General features: G+C 39.6%; 1 protein-coding gene across 3 annotated transcripts in view; it reads left to right on the top strand.

The window, feature by feature from the left end:
• Nucleotides 1-12,491, top strand: part of LOC308162254 (complement factor H-like) — a 45,898-nt gene that overhangs the window by 25,439 nt on the left and 7,968 nt on the right. The window contains exons 3-13 of one of the 3 annotated variants that reach the window (XM_080536395.1): nt 853-958; nt 2,705-2,781; nt 3,029-3,214; nt 3,585-3,767; nt 3,891-4,085; nt 4,191-4,358; nt 6,390-6,572; nt 6,756-6,944; nt 7,049-7,216; nt 8,978-9,148; nt 10,142-10,303. In XM_080536395.1, the coding sequence (XP_080392521.1) occupies nt 853-958; nt 2,705-2,781; nt 3,029-3,214; nt 3,585-3,767; nt 3,891-4,085; nt 4,191-4,358; nt 6,390-6,572; nt 6,756-6,944; nt 7,049-7,216; nt 8,978-9,148; nt 10,142-10,303 (1,788 nt within the window). The remainder of the gene's footprint in view (nt 1-852; nt 959-2,704; nt 2,782-3,028; nt 3,215-3,584; nt 3,768-3,890; nt 4,086-4,190; nt 4,359-6,389; nt 6,573-6,755; nt 6,945-7,048; nt 7,217-8,977; nt 9,149-10,141; nt 10,304-12,491) is intronic. The other 2 variants (XM_080536392.1, XM_080536394.1) reach the window with 2 other exon arrangements.

Here is a 12,491-nt window from a genome sequence, read left to right as displayed (position 1 = left end):
TACAGTTCTCCGCCTTTGTAATTGTTCCTTTTGGAGATTACTGCAACTCTCTGCCACGACTGTTGATTATGTTGTGATGGCTAAGTATGATTGATTTTCTGATGATTGAAGTCTACTCTAGACGATAGGTGTGTCCCAATAGTCTGTCCTCTATACCTTGTATCCTCCTGCCCCTTTTTTGTCCCACCACTATAATAACATATATATATATATATATATATATTATATATATCTATATATATATATATATATATATATATATATATATATATATATCTATATATATATATATAGCTGACGCTTTAATCCAAAGCGTCATTGCAGTGAGTGCATACATTTTTCAGTATATGGTGCGGGGGCAACATTGTTTTTGTTTTCTTACTTTGTTCTTTATTTTATTTGATTGTGTTACCAATAATGTAATTGGCATACAGTACATTGTACTCTCATTGCACATTGCAGAATCTTTTTTCTCAGCCATTCCCACCTTTCTCTGTAAAACTGTCTTTCTTGATTTCCTATATACGTTTATATTTTACTATGGTATATGGTTCCTAAAACATAGAACAATAATAACCTAAAAAAATAAAATAATAATAATAATAACGTAACTCACATGATAACTTTCCTCTCTCAAAATAATGTTTTGGAGAAGCTCTAAAGTTCCTTAGATATTGTGTCCAATGCTTTTTGAGAAGGAAGCGAGGAGAGCATGCAAGGAATAAAAAAAACTGTGAGATCATTCTTTTTTAGATTCATTCATATTGACTTTATGACCTTTCAAAGCTTGACTATTGAGAGGGCACTGGTTAATTATCTGTATTGAAAACTAATTATCTGTATTGTTTTCAGCAAAGTCATGTGGCCATCCAGGAGACTCATCATTTGCGGACTTCCGTCTTGCCGAAGGAGAGGATTACGTATTTGGGTCTAAAGTTGTTTACACATGCAGAACAGGGTAGGGATGCTTCTGTTCAATGTTCATGGTCAAATAACTTCATTAACATATTATTCATTCAAATATGGATGTATTTACAGTGCCCTGCTAATGGGACAGTGTTTTTTTAATTTATTATTATTCTTTCGGCTCTACTACTTTGAATGGTATTTCTGTACATGGTTGTACATTGGTTTCTGTACTGTTCCACCCAATGGTGTGACTACTTGTCCTAGATTAGGTTTTCACAGTCAGCTCAACTCTCCTTTGCATCAGATCCTCCAAGGAACAGTGTTGAGGATGGACATTATTACAAAGAAGTGTGAAACTGAAATAAGCACAACAGCATCCATCAGTATACAATAGCTTACTCAAGCTGGTTACAGTTAGCCGAACTTATTCGCTATTCTGTCAGTGACGTTAAGGTCAAAAGTATAATTTTCTTGAAAAGAATAATTCAATGTACAGTACAGGCCAAACGTTTGGACACACCTTCTCATTCAATGTGTTTCCTTTATTTTCATGACTATTTACATTGTAGATTATCACTGAAGGCATCAAAACTATGAATGAACACATGTGGAATGATGTACTTAACAAAAAAGTGTGAAATAACTCTAAATATGTCTTATATTTTAGATTCCTCAAAGTAGCCACCCTTTGCTTTTTTGTTGTTAATAAAATATTTTAGTTGTTGTTGTTAATAACATATATAATAATAATATTTTAAAATATATATATATATATAATAACATATTATTATTAACACATATCATATTTAATATTATTATAATATATGTTATTAACAACAAAAAAGCAAAGGGTGGCTACTTTGAGGAATCTAAAATATAAGACATATTTAGAGTTATTTCACACTTTATTGTTAAATACATAATTCCTATGTGTTCATTCATAGCTTTGATGCCTTCAGTGAGAATCTACAATGTAAATAGTCATGAAAATAAAGGAAACGCATTGAATGAGAAGGTGTGTCCAAACTTTTGGCCTGTACTGTACGTATAAAATGAACCAATCGGGTAAGTATTACATAGAACATCGTATTTATGCTAATTAGTCTCGTATCAAAAGAAATAGCTTGAAGTGAACGCCACTACCACAATGTGCAGTCGCACATGCTATCAAAACTGTACAAGCTGTAGCGAGTATGTCAAAAATAAATACTTACAACAAGGGACGGTAGTTTAACTTACTGATATTGCCACTCAAAGAAGGGCTAGAAACTATACGATGGTTAACGAGGGTGCCTGAATATTGCTGCTCTTTCTTGGACTGCATTCGTAAATTCGCTCTGAGAGCGCCGGAGCGCACACTGGGTTCAACGTCATAAAGAGAACAAGTAATTTGATTGGACGAGAGGCATTCCACGAGTGCTGATGAGATTTCCAGAGCAAATTTACGAACGCAGCCTTGTTGTCACTGAAAACAGGAAGTGCAAAGTAGGAAGTAGCACCAAACGAACACTACTAGATGACCCAGGGAAAGATTGTAAAGATTAAACAACTATGCCCCCTAGTGGCAGAGGAAAGGAAATAATACATGGAAACCGTTCCATTACAGTTTCACCATTCAGAAATGACAATACTTTTTTATGCATAGTCCCCCTGTTTCATGGTATTGGGACATCAGGATCAAATGTCCAAATGAATCACTCATGTTAAGTATTTGGTGGACAATCAAATTGCATGTGAGTCTTTGTTCCAGTAATTCTTCCATTTCTTCCATTTCACTCCATTGTGTTCACCTCAGTCACATCATGGTGTCTAGGACTGACCATCGGAACTGCCTGGACCGAGGGTGGGACAATGCTATCCCTGTGTGTGAGGGTAAGACGTACACATAGAATAGACTCCCAACACATTGGCATCCAAGCCTACTTATACAGTATAGTGAGTAGAATGCTCAGGTAAATTATTTGAAGGCTAGGTTTTTAACTCTTTTGATAATGGTTTTCCTGCCAATGCCTTCATTCATATGTTGAAGCGGTATTGCAGAAAAGTGTTTACAACATGTGAGTCAATTACTATTATTGCTTACAACATGTGAGTTAATTCCATTGTTTGCTTTTCCCAGCACAGAGATGCCCAAGTCTTAACATGCATGGAGATGACAACATGAATATCTATGGAAATGGTGATGAGGCATCCTATGGTAATGTGATCCAATTTGATTGCCGCAATAATATGGTTCTCAAAGGACCATCTGACATCTACTGTACGGACCAAGGGCAGTGGAATAGCGAAGCCCCAAAATGTATAGGTAAAGGATTTTGTTTTAATTGGTTAATTCCTTTTGTATTTGTAGTAGCGATCTCAACTTGTATACTGTATCTGGTGTGTTCTCTTTGATCAAAGTAATATTATACTGTATCCATTAACACAATGCATGTTATCTATGTCACAATTAAGTTGGGTTTAGTACAAAGACCTACATCATCAAGGATATAACACAATAAAATCCAAGACTTATTTCCACTGTGGTCCTCTTAAAGCAATTGGCTATGATTGACAATGAAATGAATGACAGTATGGCAAGTGAAAGAGATAACCAACTCAAACGTTTCAATATTAGTATTTATATTATTGTTGTTGTTATTATAAACATATTTTATTTCTGTGTTCTTCAACAGAGATCGAATGTGAAAGCCCAAATATAAAGAATGGCACAGTAACTGACAATGAAGGTCTAAAATATAAGGAGAATGACTTTCTTGGTTACGAATGTGCTAGAAAGTATAGGCCGGCTGGAAGGGCCTCTCGGTGTGGAAGAACAGGCAATCGAGCAGTCTGGAGTCCAACACCTGAGTGTGAAGGTAAGGAGGTGACTCCTCTGACCCCTCTATCATCACACTGTCGATCCAACCCAAACCCCTTTTGTGTACCATGGCAACATACTTACATGTGCTCTTTTCAATATTTTCCTCTCTAAAATACAGAGGTTAGATGTGAATTGTATTTGCCAGCTACACACGGAACGAAATATACACCTCCTTACAAGTCTCGGTTCTTACCTGATGAACAACTGAACGTGGACTGTGAATTGGATTACTGGAACAAAGAGTCACATCAGTCACAAGAGATCATAACATGCAAAGAGACCGGACTGTGGTCAATGAGACCTGAATGTGAAGGTATAGATGCACCATGGACAGAGGAAAGCAGAAGTATTACTGTGTGTTACCTTACAGGTACCGTATAATTCACATCAAGTCTGAATATGTTCATTCTCATTTCAGAGATCACTTGCAATGATCCACAAGACAGTTCTGTGTATTCTCCCAGACGTTGGAACATGGGAAGAGTGAGGGGAACTCAGTATTACAGTTGTCGGACGGGATATAAAGCTATGGCACGACAAGCAACATGCACAAAGACTGGCTGGACACCAAACCCCCTCTGTGAAGGTACACATATGGAGGTTATCTTTGGTTTCAGTTTGGCCAGATTCACTTTAAACCTGTCTGGTATAGTTTCTGCTTAAATAGTTGCCATAGGTTGTTAGGGTCATATGTAAAAAATAAAAGGCTAATTTCAATACATCATCATATGATGCATTGAAATATCATATAATATCATATCATATACAGTTTATCTCAAAAGTGCGTACACCCTTTAGATTTTTGCAAATATTCTGTCATATCCTTTCAGGGGATAACACTATCTTAATGAAACTTTGATATAACTTAAAGTAGTCAGTGTGCTGCTTGAATAACAGTATAGATTTATTGTCCATTGAAAATTACTCAGTACACAGCTGTTAATGTCTAAACAGCTGGCAACAAAAGTGAGTACACCCCATAGTGAACATGTCTAAATTGTGCCCAAAGTGTCAATATTTTGTGTGACCACCATTGTTATCTAGCACTGCTTTAACCCTCCTGGGCATAGAATTCACCAGAGCTGCACAGGTTGCTTCTGGAATCTTCTTCCACTCCTCCATGACGACATCACGGAGCCCACAGATGTTGGACACCTTGCACTCCTCCACCTTCCTCTTGAGGATGCCCCACATGTGCTCAATTGGGTTTAGGTCTGGAGACATACTTGGCCAGTCCATCACCTTAACCTTCAGCTTCTTCAGCAAGGCCGTTGTCATCTTGGAGGTGTGTTTAGGGTCATTATCATATTGGAAAACTGCCCTACGGCCCAGTTTCCGAAGAGAGGGGATCATGCTCTGCTGCAGGAAGTCACAGTATATATTGGAATTCATGTGTCCCTCAATGAAATGCAGCTCCCCAGTGCCGGCAGCACTCATGCAGCCCCAGACCATGATGCTGCCACCACCATGCTTGACTGTAGGCAAAACACATTTGTCTTGGTACTCCTCACCAGGGTGCTGCCACACACGCCGGACACCATCTGACCCATACAGGTTTATTTTGGTCTCATCAGACCACAGGACATGGTTCCAGTAACTCATGTTCTTGGATTCATTGTCTTCAGCAAACTGTTTGCGGGCTTTCTTATGCATCGGTTTCAGAAGAGGCTTCTGTCTGGGGCGACGGCCATACAAACCGATTTGATGCAGTGTGCGGCGTATGGTCTAGGCACTGACAGGCTGACATCCCACTTCTGCAACCTCTGCAGCAATGCTGGAAGCACTCGCACATCTATTTTTGGAAACCAACCTCTGGATATGACGCTGAGCACATGGACTCAACTTCTTTGGTCGACCCTGGCGAGGCCTGTTCCGAGTGGAACCTGTCCTGGAAAACCGCTGTATGATCTTAGCCACTGTGCTGCAACTCATTTTCAGGGTGTTGGCAATCTTCTTATAGCCAAGGCCATCTTTGTGAAGCGCAATAATCCTTTTTTTCAGCCGCTCAGAGAGTTCCTTGCCATGAGGTGCCATGTTGTCCAGCATTCAGAGAGAATTGTGCCCAAAACACCAAATTTAACAGCCCTGCTTATCATTTACACCTGAATCCTTGTAACACTAACGAGTCACATGACACCAGGGCGGGAAAACAACATCATTGGGCACAATTAGGACATGTTCACTATGGGGTGTACTCACTTTTGTTGCCAGCTGTTTAGACATTAACAGCTGTGTACTGAGTAATTTTCAAAGGACAATAAATCTATACTGTTATTCAAGCAGCACACTGACTACTTTAAGTTATATCAAAGTTTCAGTAGGATAATGTTATCCCCTGAAAGGATATAACAGAATATTTGCAAAAATCTAAAGGGTGTACTCACTTTTGAGATATACTGTATATGATATATTATATGATCATGATATGTTGGATTGTTTAATACGGTAATTGTATTCATTGTCTTTCAGAGATTAGAATGTCTGACCTTTAAACCTGCCTGTTAGTTTAGTTTCTGTTTAAATTGCCTGTTAGTTTAGTTTCTGTTTACCGTAAATTGTTTCCACTGATCATGATAGGTTTGTGGATTGTATCATAATTGTATTCATTGTCTTTCAGCGATTACATGTGACCAGCCAGAAATCCCAAATGCTGAGATTGAAAATCTTGAAGCTCAATCAAGCCCATACATGTACGAAGCCAGATTAATTTACCATTGTAAGAAAGGTTATGAACCAAAGGATCGCAGGACGACTACTACCTGCAGAGAAAACGGCTGGGACAATATAATCCCCTGTAGTGGTAAGCTTATGATGTTCATACTGTACATCAATTCAATTAAATTCATGAAGGTTTTGAACTAGAACTGCAGGGATGGGTGGAGCCCTCTGTCATCCTGCTGCCTATCTCACCCCAATCCCTGTTGTGTACCATGGCAACATACGTACATTTGTTCTAGTCAATATTTTCCTCTCCGAAATACAGAGATAAAATGTGTATTGCCACGTGGTGGACGAACCACATATACACCTTCTTCCCCGAATCGGGTCTCAATTGAAAAAACAGTGAGAGTTGACTGTGCTCCAGGATACTGGACCATCAGTACACATGAGTCATCAGTCACCGTAACGTGCCAAGATGACGGACAGTGGTCATCGACACCTGGATGTGAAGGTATGCAGCACCTTGGACAGAGGAACGGATATGTATTACTGTGTGTTACCTTACAGGTACCGTATAATTCACATCAAGTCTGAATATGTTCATTCTCATTTCAGAGATCACTTGCGATGATCCACAAGACAGTCTTGTGGATTCTCCCAGACGTTGGAACATGGGAAGAGTGAGGGGAACTCAGAATTACAGTTGTCGGAGGGGATATAAAGCTATGGCACAACAAGCCACATGCACAAAGACTGGCTGGACACCAAACCCCCTCTGTGAAGGTACACATATGGAGGTTATCTTTGGTTTCAGTTTGGCCAGATTCACTTTAAACCTGTCTGGTATAGTTTCTGCTTAAATTGTTGCCATAGGTTGTTAGGGTTAGGGTTAGGGTCATATGTAAAAAATAAAAGGCTCAAACGTATGATGTATTGAAATATCATATCATATCATATCATATATTCAGGGGTGCAAACCTGTCACCTTTCTGCTAAATTAGCCGTTTTTACCTCAAAATAGGTCATCCATGTGAATCGTGTAGATCTGCAAAATATTTTTATTTGGGGGGGGGGGGGAGTCTAAGTTTCATCCAAGTCACATGATGAACAAGCTAACTAATCTTCCTGTCTGCTAAACTCCATCACTGTTGAAATAACCTTTAGCTTCAGGCAGCTAGGTACAATTCCAGACAGCGTGGAGAACACAGTCACGGTAAACTGTTTTCGAAAATCATTCTGCAGGTGTTAAGGTCAGGGCTGCCGCTACTTACATGTGCATCATTGTTAGGCCACCGTTAGTGCTAGCGATATCTATTTAACACCATTAGTGCTAGCGCTATCCCCCCGTCAAAATTTTTTTTGCCGCGCATTGATCATTTTCTTCGTTTTCACCTTTTTGGGCCACTGCCAGTTTGCACCCCTGTATATATACAGTATATATCAGTGGAGGCTCCTCCATAGAGGTGGAGGAGGCCTGGCCTCCCCAATAATTTGAGAGAAGAGAGAGAGATTTAAAAAAGCAATAATTATATTTATTTTATTTATTTATTTAACAAAACAAAAACAAAATGTATATATTAATATTATTTCCGTTTTGTTCATAAATCTGAATTTTTCCATGGCTAAAACCCAATATTGCAATTGTAAAGCCTACAGGCCAGAATCCCTATCCGTTTGTATTGAGGGAGGCCAGGCCTCCCCCAGGAAAGTGGTTTCTCATAGAAGTCAATGTAATGGAATTTTTTTCATGGCAATATGTGATTGGCCAAATCACTGAAAATGGGTGGGCAACGGAGGCCTGGCCTCACCATGCATTGAGTCATGGGCTGAAAGATTGACATTTTGTTCGTCCAATCACATGAAGCCATTTTGAGAATTCGCCAGTCTCTTCAGTCAAAGAAACACTCGCCATAGTGGCTACGAGAGTCCTATCAACTTGTCCTTTGCAGGACACGTCTAGAACACCCATGGCTATTATCCCTGAATAGCTCATTTGGCCAAATACTTTTGCTTAAAATGACCTCGTAAGTCGGCGAGATTCTGGCGCGATTTATACATCGAATAGGTAGACAACATTTAGGATTTATTGAACAGTTTTATTTTGAAGCGAGCAAGCGGAAAAAATATGGCCTCCTCAATTCTGGAAGTCACCAGCCTCCACTGATATACTGTATATACAGTATATATGCAGCACCTTGGACAGAGGAACGTATATGTATTACTGTGTGTTACCTTACAGGTACCGTATAATTCACATAAAGGCTGAACATGTTCACTCTCATTCCTGAGATCATTTGTGTGGTCACCTTGTGAATACTCCTTGCTATTGGCAGGGGCAAAACTCAGCAACTCATACATATAATTAGCAATATGTCAAATGCACAAAGGATGGCTGGGCTTATTGCAGTGCATGGAATTGAATTAGGAATGGTATCATGGAATGGAATGAGGAATGTGTTGGATACCATTCTCTATTCCATTCATTACAATGAGCCCTCAGATTACTGCTGATTACTACTGATAATTGTATTCATTGTCTTTCAGAGATTAAATGTAGCCTGCCAGACATCCTAAATGCTGAGATTGAACCTCATCCTAACCCATACACGGACGGAGATAAATTATTTTACAAATGTAAGAATGGTTATTCCCCACAAGATCGCAGGATGGCTGTCTGCGGAAAAAATGGCTGGGACGCTCTTTTTACTTGTACAGGTAAGCTTATGATATACTGTACATCAGTGGGGGTGATGTGTTTTATAATACCATGTACATATCTATTTCAATTGCCCTACAAATGCTAAACACTGGTTTAAAAAAAGCATTGTGGTCCTCTTGTCAAAAGTTACTGTATTGGCACAGAGGAGCAAATGCTACTTTTAATTGGCCAAAAACAAATTCTAAAAATATAATTATTCTGTCATTTCTAACTGCAATTGCGGCATTGCGCCGACGTGGTGGCGGGAGCGCTGTTTCGCAAATAAGTTAGCTTTCGTTTTTGCTAGCGAAATAGCTGATAGTTGATGTTGACTGCTCAAGGAGAATCCATATTTGAAAGTACAGAATGCCTGAGAGGCTTATATTGCATTATATTACATTATATTTTGAATGGTCATCTGGTGCCTGAATATTGTGTTTTCCTTTACATAAATAATGACATTTCCACCATAAATTGATGCAGAAAGGGCACAAATTGGTGCATATCAATTCACCAGAATTGTGCCAAGGCAGTCCAGCTTAATGATGTGATGAACACAGTTGTGAAAACTATCAACATAATTAGAGCACGAGGGCTCTACCACAGAGAATATTTCAAGTGTTCCTATCTGATGTTGATGCTGAATATGGGGACGAGCTCTATCACTCTGACTAAGAAGCAATCTGAGGCTGCTGTTTTGAGAATGAGCCGTCTTTATAAAATAAAATAAAAAACATTTAATGGAAAGTTATGATATGGGCAGTTTTTCTTTAAGCATATTCAGGTATCAAGCATAATTTACCTACATTTGATTAACTTTAATACATTAGAGGTGAGGCGATACTTCACCTCTAGTGAGTGGCCCAGCCTTGAGTATATTTTTCTGTATGTGGCCCTCTGTGAAAAAAAATTGGACACCCCTGCCTTAGAGTATCCATTCACTGTCTTTGTTTTGATTGTACTGTGTACTGTCTTGCTGACTCTGCCATCTTTTGTGTCCATGTTTTCAGCAGAAATAGGGGCATGTCTAATACCCTCTTTGACACATGGGTTTGGAGTCCAAGTGGCTATGAATTACTACTATTCCTGCGAAGAAGGATTCAAACCTTTCACTGAGGGCTGGTGGGGTACTGCCAGCTGTGCATCTGAAACCCATGAAGTTAAATGCATTGGTAAGTCATGGGCGGAGTTAAGGGTCCCCTAGCAGATAGATTGTGTATTAAGGCCTAGTCTACACGTACATGGGTATTTTTGGAGACTGGGTTTTTTTCTCCTTAATTAGAGAAATAATAAATCCCATCCACACAAGCACTGTTATAGAACATATCTCTGTCCACAGAGAAGGCAAAAGCAATTTTAAAAAGCTCACAGGCCAGTAGGTGGCAATAAAACATCATGTCAAACACCACAGAAGAACATTAGGAGCATGCGCATTGATGGATTCTTCTTTGGCGCCTCTGGATGATGTAAACAAAGGAGATAACGGCACACAATCTGATGTCACAAGCCGAAGAGGCTGTGTTCCAAATGGCATACTAACATACTATTCAAACTATGTGTGATGTCGATTTGAGTATGTAGTGCGTTCCCAGTTCCCACTACATAGTATGTGAAATGTGTGTATGCGAGAAATGCCCGATGTATACTAGATTAGCCAGAATGTATGAGTATGCGGCGTGAGGATACTTTTCCTACTCAACTGCCCCAAAATGTGTTGCACGTCTCTTCAGTCTCGTCAAACTCTGCAATTAATCGGACATAACAAACCTGTTATAGCCTATGTGCAGCAAATGTACATACAGCTGTTATTTTGGGAATCTACATGGTGAAATGCATTCATAGACATGTCTACGTCAACATGATTACAATAGATGCCACTTGAAACGCATAAAATCCAAGTTTATTTGTGTCTTACACACACACTGTGGGAACCCGCTCGCTCACTTGACCGGAGTAAAAGTACACACACAGAGCTAGAGGGGAGAGGAGACAAATCAAAATCAAATCAAATTTTATTTGTATAGCGCATTTCTTACAAGATGCAACTCAATGCGCTTCACACAATGAAAATGTTCAGTCAATCAGTCAATCAATCAATCAATACTGACAGAGCCGCGAGCAGGCAAAAGTAAAAAACCTGTATACTATGTAGCCAGGAAAAATTCCCTTGCAGCCCTCTACCAATAGAGCGACTACTAGCCAGTTTGCTTACCAGTACCCAGCGGTCCCCCAGGGGAGGCCAGGACCACCGACACAAAGCAAGCAAGGGCAAAAACCTGTACACCATGTATCCAGGAAAAATTCCTTGCATATTATCGGCGTACACACTGTCCATACATTTTGTGTTGTATTTGCATCGTTCTGCATCCAGTATGGTCACAGGTCCTGCCAAAAGAGAAACTTAAGCACAGTTATGATGCAACAACACAATAGAGACAATAAAGATGACAGCAATACAACCTGATGGTGGTCCTGGTACACCCTTGTACCGGTTCCAGTACTGCTCTAGGTGCTATTTGGAGCTGACAGTGCCTCATCAGCACCCGGGTCCATTTTCCTGTCAACACAAATCTCAAAAACACGAGTATAGTGTAATGGCCTAGTGATCCTAGTTCTATAATGTCCAATGTCTCCCTTAGTATCAAAAGGCGACATTGAATAAGTAGGTTTTGAGGTCACGCTTAAAAATGTCCTGAGTTTTAGACAACCTCAGGCCCTCAGGTAGGGTGTTCCACAATCTAGGAGCATATATGCTAAAAGCTGATCCTCCAAATCTCTTTGTCCTAGCCTCTGGCACTATTAAAAGTTCCGTGCCACTAGACCGTAGGGGTCTAGCTGGTGTGTATCTTATGAGCATGTCCACCATGTAATTGGGTGCATCACAGTGAAGTGATTTATAAACTAGTAAAAGGATCTTAAAGTCTATTCTATGACTGACAGGGAGCCAGTGTAGTGATCTCAAGACAGGTGTGATGTGCGCTCTCCGTTTGGTCCTAGTAAGGACACGAGCAGCAGCATTTTGAACCATTTGTAGTCTATTTATCATTTTTTTGGGGAGACCTGTCAGGAGAGCATTACAGTAATCTAGCCTACTAGTAACAAACGCATGCATTAATTTGTCAGTGTCTGCCTGGGAGAGAAAGGATTGTACCTTAGTGATGTTTCTTAGATGGTAGAAGGATGTTTTAATAGTGTTATTAATATGAGTTTCAAAATTTAGATCTGGGTCAATTATGACACCAAGATTCCTGGCCTGACACTTAGTGTTAAGAGCTAGTGTTTTCAAGTGTGCAGATAATTTCTCTCTCCCAGTTTTCTCGCCAATGATCAATACCTCTGTTTTTTCTTGATTGAGTTGGA

This window comes from Nansenia antarctica (genome assembly GCF_963989245.1).
Source record: "Nansenia antarctica genome assembly, chromosome: 7".
Taxonomy (NCBI): Eukaryota; Metazoa; Chordata; class Actinopteri; order Argentiniformes; family Microstomatidae; genus Nansenia; species Nansenia antarctica.
This window is presented reverse-complemented; position numbering and strand designations above follow the sequence as displayed.